The sequence below is a fragment of the Amphiura filiformis genome, chromosome 12 (assembly GCF_039555335.1).
Source record: "Amphiura filiformis chromosome 12, Afil_fr2py, whole genome shotgun sequence".
NCBI classification, from domain to species: Eukaryota; Metazoa; Echinodermata; class Ophiuroidea; order Amphilepidida; family Amphiuridae; genus Amphiura; species Amphiura filiformis.
Window position 1 is genome coordinate 29267317 of NC_092639.1, and position 16705 is coordinate 29284021.

The 16705-nt window shown below is 37.0% G+C and overlaps 1 protein-coding gene across 1 annotated transcript in view; it reads left to right on the forward strand.

The window, feature by feature from the left end:
* Window positions 1–16705, forward strand: part of LOC140166030 (nucleoporin NUP188-like) — an 89882-nt gene that overhangs the window by 11946 nt on the left and 61231 nt on the right. The window contains 2 exon segments of the mRNA XM_072189403.1: window positions 3511–3603; window positions 5790–5912. Of these exon segments, the coding sequence (XP_072045504.1) occupies window positions 3511–3603; window positions 5790–5912 (216 nt within the window).

Sequence of the window (16705 nt, forward strand, 5' to 3'; positions counted from 1 at the left end):
CTTTTACTGTTCGTTGTTTTTATTATTATTGCAACTATATATAGCCATTGATTAGTTTAGAACAAAATTTTAGTAACTTTGAAATTGACCCCTATGTGACTTTACCCATCCATGGTCAGTGCTTACATGATTAACCCTTATACCCCAAGGGCTTTTTTTGGCAACTGGAAGGGAAAGAAGGAAGGACTCCTTGCATGCCAATCACTGGGTCGGCGACCAGTAGCCATGGATCTTTCGCTGGCCCGTCCAATTACTTAGGGTGATTGTGTCTTCGCATCATGTTAGATGCACACTTGCTTGAAAAGTCTAGCCAAGAATTTGCTCACCGATAGCTTCACATTCTAGGCTAGAGACCATTGCATTCAAGATCTAGTTGGATTCGCTGAAGTATGACACCGTGTAAAGCAATGGAAGTTCAGAAGTAAACACAGCCGATCACGATAGGCGATTGCATCAAAAATGTTGCTAAAATTACACTTCAGCAAAATTTTAGACTGTCCAAAATAGGCAAATCTTGCTCAAAAGATGGAGTTGACTCATCGAAATAACTTTCACCCAAATTTCAACATTAACAGAATAAATAACCTGTCCGATCGAAAAATGATATCAAAGCACTCTAGCATCGAATGCGTAACTATCGTGTATAAATTCAAAGCTAGAGTTCTCGAGTAAATGCACACACACGGAGTACATTTGTACATATATCAGTAGTATTTTGCAGTATCTCTAGTAGTGTTAGGGTTAAGAAGGGATTTTTGAATTCTGCAAGAAATTCTGAGTAAGATAAACCCTGTCAGGATTTTGATGAATAAATCCATGCTAGCTGATGGACTATTGTCTTCCAAAGCAGGGGGTCCTGATGATATCCCACCACGGTTTCTTAAAGAGTATGCATATGAGTTGAGCCAGCCGGTAGCAAATATAATCAATGCATCCCTTAAGCAAAGTATTGTTCCTACCCATTGGAAGGAAGCCAATGTCATCCCAATCCCCAAGCAAGCTCTGTCTTCAATCGACAAGTTGCGTCCAATTTCTCTAACTTCGTGCCTTGCGAAAGTCGCTGAAGGAAGAGTTTGCAAATGGTTTGTGGATGCCATTCAGCCCCATGTAGACCAAAGACAGTTTGGAAACCAGAAGGGATTTTCTACCACCCACTGCCTTGTTGATGTCTATCACCACTTGATGTCAGGGGCCGAGAAACCAAAAAATGTTGGCACACTTGTGCTAACAGATTTTTCAAAGGCTTTCGATTTAATTGACCATAAGATCGCAGTCACAAAGCTTCTCAAGCTTGGTGTTTCTCCTTCCCTTGTGCAGTGGGTGGTGGACTTCCTTTCAGGGAGGAAACAAAGAGTGAAGTACAAAAACACTTAGTCTGAGTGGGTAAAATTACATGGTGGTGTACCTCAGGGCACTATCATTGGCCCTATTGCCTTTTTAGGCATGATCAATGATGCGCTCACTGAGTTTGATGACAACAGAATGAAGGTTTGGAAGTATGTTGACGACCTTACAATAGGTGAAAATAGAGCCATTGATGATGTCACTGAGGTACAGCAGTGCTTGGAATCTCTCCTTGAGTGGTCTGTCAGTAACAAACTTAAGTTGAATCCAAGCAAATGCCAAGCCATGAGTGTGTACTTTGGTAAAAACAATCCCCCGGATGTTGATCTACGCATCTCTGAGCACTTCCTGGCAGTAGTCCAGAAAGTCAAGTTGCTGGGAGTTATCATCCAAAATGATTTGAAATGGCAAGGCCAGGTAGACAATATGCATTCCAAAGCTAATGGAAAAATGTTCATGTTACGCAAACTTAAAGAAGCAGGTCTCAACGCAGGTGAAATCCTCTCTGTTTACAAAGGTTATATGAGACCAGTGTTAGAGTATGCAGCCCCCTTATGGCATGTAGGTCTCGCTCAGAGCCAGGAGGACCGTTTGGAGAGAATTCAGAAACGTGTATGTAAGCTGCTCCTTGGAAAGGAGTATAAATCTTCTCCGACTCCTTGCAACTCTAGATCTTGAGCCTCTACACTCCCGTGGACGGCAGATTTGCAAGGAGTTTGCCTCCAAAGCACATGCATCTGAAAAATTCTCCAGATGGTTCCCTGCCACTGACTATTCATCCTCAATGACCCTAAGAAAGCCCCCTAAAGTCAAGAGTTACAGGTGGAAAACCAAAAGATTCAAGGAAAGCCCAGTTCCATACATGGCTGAACTCCTGAATCATGCTTAGTATTCTCCTGTCCATCTAGTGATTTGGTTTGATTCATTTTTTTGTGTGAATGGATGGATGGGAGGGGCTGGTATGATTTGGTAGCCCAAGCCCTTATGTGCAATTCCCTCTCCTGTCATATTATTATATCTTTTTATTATGCCGTCACATTGATATTCTATTAGGTTGAGTTTTGTGCAATGGTAAGTGTAGCAGTGCATCAGTGGATGTTGGTGGGTGTGTATGGGTATGGGAGGGGGTGCGTACGTGTTTGCTGACAAACGGGGACACACACAAGATTTTTCACCCTAAACTGTGGACCTATTTCCAACTGAGGACTGTCCTTGGTCTCAAACTGCTGCAAAAGACCTCAAATGCATGCTAGATGCTTTAAACGCTATTTGCCTGAAACCGAGGACCACACGTGTAAAAACTACCGTCCGCAGGGGTGATGGCTAAAATTCCGCTTTGTATTATACACACAAAAAAATCCGCCATTTTAGTCCACGGTTAGGCGATGAAAACATCATACACACGTCCTCGGTTAGATAGCAAAACACAATGTCCACGTTTGGAGGCAAACACAGACAGGGGTGTGTGTGCAGGGATGTGTTTGAGATATGGTGTTGGGGCGAGTTCGGTTGAGTATGAGCTACAGCTATTTATTAATTCTTTGATTGTACCTTTTAAAATTGTATTGTGCAATAATTCAAGTTTTTTGTATGTATTTTATTATTATCTGCCTTTCTTTATATAAATTTGATTGTAATTATTGTAATTCACCATGCAATTCAGCCATTTTGGCTGCTATTTGAGTGTTTATAAAATATACCTGAAATATTGTATATAGATCCTTAAAATGGGAAACATAACCCTCAGTGGCGTAGCCAGGATTTTGGAACCGAGGGGGCACAACTTGTAAATGTACCGACGGAAATATTTTTTGCCGACGAAAGTTGTGATTTGTTGACCCAAACATTTGAAGAGCAAAAAAAAAAAAAGGATATTAGGCGGTACCAACATAAAAACACTCAATTTTTATGTAAAATTCAATTTCATTCACAATTTTTCATCATTTTTTTACAATTCTCCCCTTTTTTCTGTCACCCAGAGTAAAAAATAGTCTATTGTTAACCCGATTTGTTTTTCAACAACGCCTTCCGTCTACCGACGGCCTTACATGAACCGGCCACGGCCATGACGAGCGGGGGCACTGGTTACGCCAATGCTAACCCTAGTTTGTACCTTTGTACATCTTGTTACATGATGGTGTTTTTTGTGTTTTATGCATGATTCAGGTATGGGAATACTACCAGGGTGAGAGGGTGTTACTACTGCATAGCCTCAAACATGTGCTCACTTTCTACAGAGATCAGGACCATCCTTATCAGGTATGTCGGAATTACAAAGAAAATGGAATGGAAGTATATAACTTAAAACTGTACTCAACTTTAAAGACATTTTAAGACATTAAGTTATGACCTGGGGTCCATTTCACCAAACTTTCAACTGTAGTAAATGCGTTAAGTTTAGTGAAATGGAACTTACGACTTGTTTTAACAAACGATTTCAAGACTTATGAAGCTTCGTGAAATGGACCCAGCTCCCACAAAATGAGCTTGAAGTTGGAAAGTGTTTTAGAAGATGCAGACTATTAAAGATGCCAATATTCAATACAAAGCAACAATGAAAATTCTCGAGGGAATACTGATTTTTGAAGACAAAATCAAGAAGCAATCCTAACATGTTGTATGGTTTTAGAGTTCAGATCTGGAATATCTCATTGAACATTTGTGACCCGCAGCACAAATGAGCCGTAAATTCCCTAAATTGTATTCTGAGATACGATGTAAAATGTGTATACGAAGGTCGTATTCATCGGTAACTTAAGCTGGCCCGACATCGATCTCATTTTGATAGTGAAAAACTAATCAATTATCCTATTGTTGAAGTGGATAATAAACTTCTACCTTAGATTAAAGCCTCCATTCCTCCGCGATACGGAAAATGGGAAAAAATCACGGAAATTGGAATTTGAGCACGGAAAATCGAAAATGAAAAATTCTGAAAAAGTAAGCTTAAAATTGACAGAAAAGTAAGAATTTTCTTGAAAAAATATTTAAAACTATCCAAAAATTTGCTTTTCTCGCCGTGAATCTTGCTTTTTAGTGCTTTTCTCGCTTTTAAAAGATTCATTTCTACCACTTAAAATCTATTTCTGTGGCGAAAGGTTGCAGAATTCGACAACCATTGCAACTAAAAAGCTAAAGTTTGACCTGATTTTCCAGCCTGAATGTACAAAAACAGTCCATTTTCTGGCACATTCAAGCAACAACACAAGTAATATTCTTTATTTACTACTCAAACCTTGCAGTATATTGACCTTTTAAGCTGATTTATGAGGACAAAATTTGTGTATTTTTGATAGTCCGTCGGCAATTTCCATGCTTTGTTTTGGCATCACTCAGGGGTATGGAGTCAATGAAATACTGCCCTCACTCAATTTTTTACCTTTTTTTGATTTTCGCCAATTTTTGGGCATAAATCTCGCTTTTTTCTCGCATTTTGAAGTTGCCATCTCGCATTTTTGGTCAAAAATTGCGTTTTTCTCTAAGCCTAGTGATACTGAGATGAAAAAACATACCAAGGAATTACTTATGTTATACTTCAATGGCAATGTTGAAGGTCGGCTTCAGTAAGGTAGGACAAATAACTAACAAGTTCATGTTGTCATTTTGCTTTGTAAGGTGTTTTTATAGGGATTTATGAGTACAACGGAAAATCACGGAAAATGGCAAAATTGCAAAACGGAATTTTGATTTTGTAAAACGGAGAAATGGAGGCTTTACCTTAGATGGCTATATAAATTTTAATAGCTCTGATCTTTGTTTGCTTTTGCTAAATCCTGTTAAAGTGGTGGGTTACCAGGCATTGTATTTTGTATAGGTATGCATAACCAACAATTAACAATGAGAGAACTTTCTTAAACCTCGTTGACTTGGGGATGATTTGAAATGACCGCCAATTATGACTGTTTGATATTTATTGCCAGCAATGTGGAAAAAGAGACACATGTAGAAACGCAAAAAAGCTATAATTTTGTTGAAGGAGCAAAGTTTAACAAACCATAACCCCGCTTCTGGATATCGCTTGAAGTCAAATGATATACCATTTTTAAGTTTATGATGTTTATTTTTTAAACACAAAATAAAACAAAATTGACCGGGGGAGGAATTTATGGCTCATTCGCCGTGAACGGTCACATTTTGTCAACTTTAAGCTCATTTTGTGAGAGCATGTCACATTACTTGCATAGACGGAGCATAATTATATGATGCGCTAAATTGTGCGGTTTCTGTATTGAAGCTAATATATTGAGTTCAAGTAGTCATCAAAGAGGGTAAAAGTTTATTGAATTTGATGGGTTTTAACTAGACTGAATACTACCCTCATAATGTCTATAGGGGGGGGGGGGGTACTCAGTACAAATGACCATACAAGGATGTGCCGTAAATATGGGTAGCATTTTTGGCCTTTCAAAGAAGTACTTTTATCCACCATTTTGATTAAATATCAGGTTCAGTATACTGAGTTTGTTGAAGGTCTACAGCGAGCTGGACTACTGGATAAACTTCTGGATCAGTATCAGAAGATATTTGGAACTCTCACACCAAACAGAGAAAACAGAGGACCTCTCATGGTAAGTCAAACCTTGTCTCTCTTTTATTTGTGAGTTGCAGATGATATAACTGAATTGTAGGCATGCAAGTTCATTGCAACTTCTTTTATCACGCACCGCCAGCAAAATTTATTGTGATAAACAGGTTGGGTTAATGTTGGCATTATGCCAGACTTGCTCTCTAGTTATAGGAATATACAGTATGGTCAAATCCATTCAAGCGGTTAACATATTTTTTCAAAAAATGTTTTTGCACTTGTCAATAATTTTATCCCAGTTACTACAAGACAAATAGTCAAAATTACACACAGAGGCATTTATCTTGAATTAAATTGTACATTTTATTATACTATTATTATCGCATTTGAGCAGTCTTTTAATCTTAAGTTTTAATATGAAGTGCTTTGAAAAATGATTCAAACTGAATCATACTAGCTCCTCTCTTTTCCCAGGGGTTGGGAACAAAAGCACTTTCAAGTCAGTTTTGGCCCCCATAATTCTTCCTTAAACAATCAGAAACCTTTTTGATCAGTGATGAATCTGGTTAGTGGTGGCTTGCACCGTGGTATATATATATATATATAGGGGTCGGCCGAATACAATATTTTGGTTTGATTTCTGTAGAATATAGAATACATGTAACATTATCATTATTTTCTGAATAAAGCAACATACACTTTCTAATAACCATCCTGCACTAGCCTACTTGTGGCCACTGTATGATTACAAACCAAACATGTACTTAAGATTGTACACAACAGTGCAGCTGATTTACTGCATGTATAAAATGGAATGTCCCCAGCCCAGCATCTTAAGATCCTAGGCAAGTGATGTTGGCAAAAGCCCATGTCAATTTTGTGTTTAAAATTCATCGTAAAATTCATAAAAATTGTAAATTGTTTCCGCGCTGAACGTAATGCAGTATAAGTATGTATATAATTTCAAGTAAAAAATTATGAATATTTGTATGAAAAATGGACGACTGAACACCATAAATGAAATCCAACTAAATCGCATGTCTCTTTTACTCTGGCAGCTAAGATTTTATTAACCCTAACACCTAACCCTGCTTTTTGCTATCGGAAGTTAAAAAAGAAACGAAAAAGGAGAGAAGATGAAGAAAGAAGTCACTTGGCACCCCCGGGATTCGAACCTTAGCCCCCCGCATGCCAAGCACACAATCATGGACTGGTAGCTACACGGGTAACGCTGCCCCAGGCAGCGTTTCCGTGAGCATATAACACTTAGGGTGATTGCGTCATCACAGACCCTGGGATTCACGTATGCGCGGTGGTTTTCATTAGGCATGGGAACGTTAAACGCATGTACCGTTAAATGCACACATGATCCATTAAACGTTAAGCAATTGCGGTAAACGTGTAATACGCAAGTCATTTTCAACCTTCAATTTTCCATTTTTCAATGCTAATCAACAGTTGAAAGTAACAAAATCTATTCAACACTAATACGTCGAATTAATGCACAGTTTCTGACATGTATGGGCCATTGACTTCGCGATGTTTATGTACGGCACCATTGGTACTAACATATTTTGTTAGAAATTCCGGTTTTGTGAGGTGCACCGCACCTATTATATTCATGAAATCTTGCCGCCAGACGGGGCTGGATCAATGCGTGTTAATACGTTAAACGCACGCATCACTGATGTGTTAAACGTGTAGGAAAATAAACGGAATAACCCATCCCTAGTTTTCATTGTGGTATTTTGTGGTATCTATGACTGTTCGGGTATGCCATTGGTCCTTATTACTATTACATATTACAAATGCCGATAAACTGCCTGTAAAACAATCAGCAGCACTGTTATACGTCGACGCAGTACTGCAATTTACAAAATGGCAGCGTATGCACTCATTGAAACTCTAGCAAAGAATGACCATAATCACAGGTTATTTACGGCACATTCTTGCACTTTTACTAACCTTTTTGCTGAACCATGAAATAGTCAGCCTATATTAGACTAACTTACTTAGTTTCTTCCTTACTTACTTACTCGGCAAACTTTTGGTCTGAAATGGACATATCTCCAAATGCCAAGAAGGTATGACCCCCTGAATGGTGTCACATGAAAGAGAAAAACGTAAAGATTAAAGAATATAATAACAATATTTCCCCACCCGGGGGTGATACTCATTATAAAACCCAGGTGAATATGCATGATAGGTCCTTTTCATATCTCCAAATGCCAAGAAGTAATGACCCCCTGAGTGGTGTCAAATGAAAAAGGAAAAATTAAAAAAATGTAATAAAAATAATTTCCTTACCGGGGGTGACACTCCTCATAAGACCCGGGTCAGTATTCATATTATGAGACCTTTTCATATCTCGAAATGCCAAGAAGGTACATGTATGACCCCGAGTGGTGTCAAATGAAAGAGAAAAAAGTAAAGAATATAATAAAAATATTTCCCCAGCTGGGGAAGTTGTACTTAGCATGCATTATCGGCACAACACCTGGAATTCAAACAAGCATGCACTATATATTATCAAAATGTTCCAGGCACATTTCAAAATAACTATTTTGTCACCCATGATTGGCAAGCAAACATGGCGGAGTCCAGAACTCTTAGGGCCGGTGTCTTGAAGCATGGCTAGTGGTCAGGCTTCTTAAGCCATAAGCCTATTAGTCCTATATACATGTACCAGTGCTTATAATTTCACATCATACATCAATAAAACTGATCCACATTGGTAGGGCTAGCCTACTAACTAGCCAAGCTTTGAGAAATTGGATCTTAAAGTCTAATCTCTTTGATTTTCACAAAACTCTGTTATAGTTACTCTTCACATTTTATGTAAATAAATTACAGTTAAATATCAAATCTGCGATCTAATGGCACAGGCCTCTTAAGCTCCTCTTGAAGGCGTCTCCAAAATATATACTGTTCATGTCCATCGCCTGGCCATTTTAGCAACTGCACTCTACAAAATAATTGTCTCAGCAACAGAGTCATTTTGTTATCTGGAATCTCCTCCAGGAGAATAAGAATCATCACATTGCGGCCCTCTTCCAGGACTCGATGATGCGCCATGTTTAATTCAAAATAACACCAGTTGTCTTCAACAAATCGTGGTGTGAGTATTACAAGAATTTTGCGGCTTCTCATTATATGAAGAGACAGTTCACCAAAAATTGGTCTCCCAGCACGTATATCTCTGGTCTTAAGACAAAGTCTGAATGGTTCTTCACCTTCCTCTATATTGGGTAAAAGTTCTCCATCAACCCAATCTTCATCTTCTATATGATAAGGGACATATGCATCATATCGAGGGACACCATTCTCATCATCATCAATACGGTCATCATCGTCATCATTGACAAGAAAGTGTTGTTGGTTTCTTCTTCTATTGAAAAGCAAGAATAATCTGTACTTAATGTGCCAGCGATATCGTACAGCTACCACAACACCTAATACCAATGCAGCTATAGCACAAGCAATGCCAATAGAAATATGTTGTAACAAGTGTGATTCACAATCACCTAGGTTAACCTGTGTTATGCTAAAATCCAGTTTTGATTCAGGGAAATAACATTTATAATCACCAAGCAGATCATGTTGAAGAAGAACCGTATTGTCTGTAAGAACCCAATTTCTTAATGCTTCCACATTGCAATCACAATGAAGTGGATTGTTCCGTAAATCCAATTTGGTCATGTAAGGGTGATGATATTGGGATATCATTGCTTTGGAGACTATTAAAATTGCATTGTCATTAAGAATCAATGTTCTGATGTTGCCCAAGTGTTCTAAGTTGCTTACTGACTTCAGTTTGTTGTTACTTAGATCAAGATATTCAAGTTTACTAAAGTATGTAGCTACTTGTTCTTTATAAATGATTTCGATGTTATTTCTGCTTAGATCCAGGTATGTTAGGTTACTAAAAAAATGAGCAAGATTATTACCAATTTCTGTAATCTTGTTGTTGCTCAAAACAAGGTATTGTAGTTGAGGTGTTTTTAACTTCTGTATTATCACGGCTATGTGTTTTACACTTATTTCAACACTACCCAGGTACAGTTCTTTTAATACAGGCAAATGCATTTCTTGAAGTGGATAAGGGATGTAGCACTCTGAAAGAATTAAAGACTTCAGATGAGGACAGGTATAATTTTGAAAATATGTGGACACTGATGATGTTCTTAAATCAAGTAATGTCATATGACCTGCAACCTGATATCCATTTTGGTGTGTTATGTTTAATACTTCTAAATTTGGTGGAGAATGTGGCCAATTGGTCATATTAGGACCTAACTTTTTACCTTGCATGTTTACATTTTTAAGTGATGGAATGTTGTACAGTTGCTCCCATAAAGATTCAAAATTGACACTCAGACGATTGTGTGACAGTTCTAACATGGTTAAGGTTATACAGGATTTTGAACTCTTGTGTAGGCAAATTGGCTGCACGTAGCCACCTAAAATATTTTGTTTTTCAAAAATTAAACATGGCAGGCCTAAAAATCATACTTCATCTTAAAGTTGATACTCTAATGATTATTATTGTAATACTTTTAACGTCATAGCTCATACACAAATGTACTTTGTAAGTGTTTCAATTTGTGTTCAATTTCATGAGCATGAGGTTTTTTGGGAAAGAGGCCAGGAAAATATGGGGAGAGGGTCCGATTTCATTGCGATTTCGCATATGTGTTACAAACAAACCAATGAAATAATGTACCTATTTATTCTTTCGATAGGTCCTCCTGATTTAAAACAGTAAGCTTACATGTTCACAGAATGTCAATGAAAATGATGGGGTAAATGTCGCTGCGTTTTTGCAACAACAATATTAATTTAGTGTGCCAATATATTGACACAATTATTCCCTACATTATTTCTTTGAAGTATCAGCTAACACATGCATATCAAAATTTTATGAATCAGCTACGGAAACATTAAAAATAATTTATTTCATCTCAGCATATCAGGCCAAATGGTCCAAAATGGAGTTCTGAGATATCCACACATTTAGTTTCAAGTACTCACATTTTCTGCTATTTCACAGTATCAATTCACAATCCCATAATATTCCAGGTGCAGTGCTCCTGTATTACTACTGATAATCCTTACTGCATGGGAAGTATCAATTGATTTTCACAAAACTTGCAGAAATTGACAAATTTCTGCCAAAACTTCCACACTATCTATTATCATGTTCAAACCATGTGCTAACTTGTTTACAATGCTAGTTAGTGTTGCCAGGGCCAAGGTGATAGTACTTATTTTATTGATTTTGTCTAGTATAGTGCTGGTTGAATACTCATGCTCCACTGTGCATATGCTTCAGTGATTTTAGCAATCAAATGAAAATGATAGGGTTGCCAGTTCATGCACTGGAATAATAATCACTATAAGGGGCACATCACTAAATAAATGTCCCATTGAAATACATGTGAAAATACAATAAAGTAACTAGGTGCATAATAATTATGAGTCCTGGGGAGGGTAGAATGGGGGAGGGGGAGCAGTTTTTGGCAAACATTTACAGTGCATCTTTATAAGGCTTAGGAAACACTACAGAAACATTCAAATCTGCATCATAATATCTAGGCCATTTAAAGTTTCCACATTGGCAAAGTTAGGCTGGCCGAGAACAGGGCCAGGGGAGGATGACAGGAAATGTTGGCATACCTTTTAAAATCTAACCCACGGGCCCCCCCATGTATATTTGGGATTCCCCCTTCCAAAGAAAATGATAGCCCCTCACACCTTCTCTTTCTTCCATGAGTTACACCAAATGCGGAAGGATTTAGTGTAGTGTCCCCTTAAAACAAGAACTGTCTTTAAAAAAGAATTAGTGCTGTGGGATATCTAGAGCAAATATTGATACACAAAAATAATTTAAAAAATACTTTGTTGATACAATTTTTTCAATCTACATCTCTGAGATGTTTAATATATACATATACTTCATAAATAAAAATTAAAAAACAAAAGACAAGTTGAGTGGAATTTTCACCCTCCGTAACCTTAAAGAGTTATATTTACTAAATATATTTAGAACATTGAGGGGAAACACATTACTATTGGATGACAATCTTAATTCATTCAAACTTTTTAAACCATGGAAGGCAGCCACAAACAATGTGAGATGTTCACATTTTATATCTAAAACTTGCAATTCACTGAAGCCTTCAAAAGGTGCACCATCAACCATTAATATAGAACCTTCTGCCCTTAATGTTAATACCCGCAATGATGCCTTCCAATTTCCCCATGATGTAAATGTGGTTGAAAACAGGTGGACTTTGTCTTGCCATGCAATTAGAGTTAGCTTTTCAAGAGGTGTTGAACTTGAATCTAGCATGTTTATTTCGCTATTGATATCTCCGAAATGAAGTTCCAGACTAGTGAGATTATAGAGTTCCTTGAAAACTTGAGGATTGCCAAATGTAGAGTACGTCATGTCAAGGCGGAGATATTTCAAAGGAATTGGTCTGTTACATTTATGATTCGCATCTAAAGAATGGAGACTTTTTTCATAATATGATGAGCAAAACATAATATCAGTACAGACACCAGTGGAGATTTCAAGGTGTTGTAGGTTGTGTAATCCAGTTAGGAGCTCCTCTATGCTATCACAACTAGAGATAGTACTATCAATGTACAGTTCACGTAATGATGAAAGTGGAGCTAGAGCAGGAACAGTGATCTTGTCAAAGTTATAGCTAAAAAATGACATGTGCAGAATTTGTAAGTTTTCTAACCCTAAAAGGGATGTAGAACCAAGACTTGATATATTGTTCCAAGTAAGTTCAAGTGTCTGCAGTGAGATGAGATCTTGAAATGGGAAACCAGCTAATGGACCAAATAAGTTTTTGTGCAAGTTCAAATGGGTTAGTTTGGTTAGCATGCTGAAGGTTTTGTCACTTTTAAAGGTTTCACAATTATTGTTACTCAAATCCATGCTTAGTAGATTTTTCAGTCCAGAAAATGCTCCACCAGGCAATGTTGAAATAGAATTGTAACTCAGGTCCAAATTTTGTAGATTGTGAAGTCCTGCAAATACATCATCATGCAATGTTGAAAAGTTATTTCCAGAAAGATCCAAATGTTGCAGTTTACGAAAGCTGCTAAATACCTTAGGCTGTACATAGGAAATCAAGTTGCCATTTAAATTCAGTGTTAAAAGTTCATGGAGTGATGTAAACGCACCATCATGCAATGTTGATATGTTGCTATGAGAAAGATCCAAATGTTGCAACTTTTTAAGTCTGCGAAATGCATCATCAGAGATGATACCGAGATGATTCAAACTTAGATTTAATGATTGTATAGATGCAGCATGGTGTAATAATGGAACACAGACTAGTTTCCTGTTACTACAATCCATATTGGTAGAATTCCACATTTTACAAGCGATACTTCCTTTTGGATAACATGACTGCACCTGTTCGGTTGGTTTTCCATTTGTAGGCTGAATAGAAGCAGGATAAAGCACCTGGTACATGAGAAAAGCACATACAAGTACATACTGTATGGAAGCCATGGTGGAGAACTTGAATCACGTTCTACAGAGTAACACAATTGTTGATTGTAACAAAACTAACAAGTATGGTGTGATGTGGCTGGTTTCCTGAGAGAAGAGATCAGAGTGTATCCCCCACTTCCCTGGTTTGCTATTGTGTACAGGATTGCCAGAATTTTTCAGGCAAAATACCAAATAGTTTTCTGATAATACATGTACATGTAGATCATATTAAGCTACTTGCAGTTCCGCCATTATGCACTATGTGCGGGAGAGCCTCGAACTGGCAGCATACATGAATGGGAATTGAACTAGTCATAACGCTTCTGTGTAAGGTTACATAATTCTTCCTTTCATGTATGCTGCCAGTTCGAGGCTCTCCCCGCACATAGTGCATAATGGCGGAACCGCAAGTAGCTTAATAGGGTTACAACATTTTATACCAACAGGACCTGCAAAACAAATTATGTGTAGGCCTATAACTGTTGGCACTATAATTTTATGTAGCAAAGGGCTATCTACTAAGGCCAAAAAAAAAAAAAGTTCGTCTCAAAGCTTTTGCGCGCGTTTGTAAAATCCCACGATTTGACAAAAAACAAATGCGGAAATTTTTTTTATTTCAAAAAAAAAAAATTTTAAGTTTTTTCCAGAAAGAAATCGGCGAAAATCAGACTTTGTTCTCAAAATACCATGAAAAAAAGTCGGGAATAAAAAAAATAAATAAATAAAAAAAAAATCGCATTTCGCATTTGTTTTTAAATTTCTCGTGAGCTTTGAGACAAACCTTTTTTTTTATTTTGGCCTAATCAGGCACTCATTGAGTGATTGTCTCCAATGTCAATAAATGCGAGTCCAAAATGGAAGTAGGGTATGGTAGAGGGGTACAGTACAATACTGTAAAAGTGGTAATTATCGTGGTACATTAATTTTCACGCTTTTTGTACTCAATACTGCTACCGTGAAAATAAAAACATGCGAATGCGTTCTTTTAATGTATTGGTCTTTGGAAGAATAAAGGAAATCGCAAATTTTAAAACAAGTGAAATGGGTAAAAATTGGCAAAATGCAAAAATTTACACACATGAAAATAACCACTTTTACAGTACCCTTTTGAAAGGGGGTAAAATGAATGGCTAGAGAATGTTGGAAGAGTTTGCACCCCACTCTGAAATGAATCTCAACAGGTACTTTCCAGTAGAAATTGCACTTGATTGAAGGAGCCTAATTGTGCAGATATTGCAGTCTCTGGCAACATTGAACTCAAAACCAATTGTTAGTTTACAGCTGTTTACCCAGGTTGGTCCAAGAGGGACACATGCTAATCCAATGAACTGTGCCTGACCATAGACTGTCTATCTATGCTGACATTTACCTTGTTATCATATTTTAAGGTACTGTTTTCTCACAACTGTAAAAGTGTTAATTTTGCATGTGGAATCTTTCCCAATTTTTAACTGCTCAATTTTATTAATCTATTACCCTTGTTCATTGTGTGAAATAATCCCTGTTTAGGGTGTGAAAACAGGCGCGTGTTACCTTTTAGGGTATCATTTTAGTTAAGGGTTTAAAATCCTTGTTTGTAATAGGGCTTTTCAAAAGATGATTTTTTTCTTGCGGATGTGTACAGGCCACAATGGGAATGACCCCCCCCCCATACAAAAACTATATGCATACTCAAACTCTGCAGAAAGAAGACTTTTATTATCAGTTTGCAATTTTTTTAGCAATGTACATGTATGACCAGGGATATGACCAACTTTCTTTAAAACTCCTAAATGATCCCACAAACCTGCACATATTGAGGTAGGTCAATACAGGAATATATCCATGGTCAATCATAGAGCTTTTGGGTTTGACACTATGGACCACAATGGCCTCATCCCAATGGCATAGTTCAATAACCTCAATCAAACACTCAAAGCGCAAAGTATGAGTTTTTGTACCCAAATTTTCTAAGGTTATTCAATGAATGTACAAATGTCTTGAGGTTAAAGAACTGTGCCCTGATAGATGAACATGTTGTGGATCCTAGCGTGAAGTTGTACTACTTACATTAGATTAGAAAAAATTCAACTGTACAGGCTGTTAATGACATTGACACATTGGGAGGTTCAGACATTCAACTGACTTTTGACTTGTAGCTACCTGTCTCTACTCTTAGATTTGGCAATAAATACAGGGTGTCCCTGAAAGAACTGTATCAGTGGAAACTTAATTGTTTGGGTATTTTAACGCCACAACTAAACATAACTAAATACTTGGTGTGGTTCAGGAATAAATCAGCTAACATACTTTTTGAATTTTGACAATTGACTATACACCGAAATAACTTTTTATAGTTTATAGTTGTAGTTTATAGTTGAAGTAATTGTAGTTTATAGTTGTAGTTGTAGTTATAGTTGTACATGTAGGTGGAATTATCCTTGAGTTTATAGTTGTAGTTGGAATTATAGTTGAGTTTATCGTTATAGTTGTAGTTGTATTTGGAGTTATGAGTTTATAGTTATAGTAGTAGTTATAGTTGGGTTTATAGTTATAGTTGTAATTATTATAATTATAGTTGGCTTTTAGACCTATAGTTAATGGATTTTGGAGTTCCTACAGACATTCTCTGTACCCTGGTTATGCATTGTTGAAATTATGCCATAGCTTCCCGTAATGCATTGGTGAAACTATGCTATACCTGCACTTTTACTCTGTAGCAGAATGTCTTCACATAATGCATTGCTGTAGACTGTATTGGAATGCTTTCCCATAATGCACTGTTGGAACTCTTGCTATAGCTTCCCATAATGCATTATTTAAACTATGATATTGCCATGGTAAGTACCTGTACTATATAGTAGAATGCCTTCCCATAAATGCATCAGCTGTACCTTATATATTCCCATACAATATAATTGACAAAATTATGCCATAGCTTCCCATAATGCATTGTTGAAACTATACTATACCTGTCCTCTGTAGTGAAAATGCCTTCCTTAAAATGAAAAAGTTTTGAATTTGATATGCCACATTGCCGTTAATGCTGCACTAATAAGCAATGAAAACCCATGCCTTTAATTTATGTTGCTTATAATTACCAAATCTGGCCTTATTACACTCAGGAATTTATTTTTGTAACTTAATAATTTGTTTTGAGATGAAAAAACTTTTTAAAATTTTTGCCATTTTTGGCGGCAAAAACTGTTTTTACCAAGTGGTTAAAACCGTGTTTTTTTCCACCTGTGGCAAAAAGCTGCGAACCCTGGTTATGTGTTTAGTTTCTACAATAATAATTACTATTTTCTTTATTCATTCCTTTCTGTTCATTTCTCTGCAGT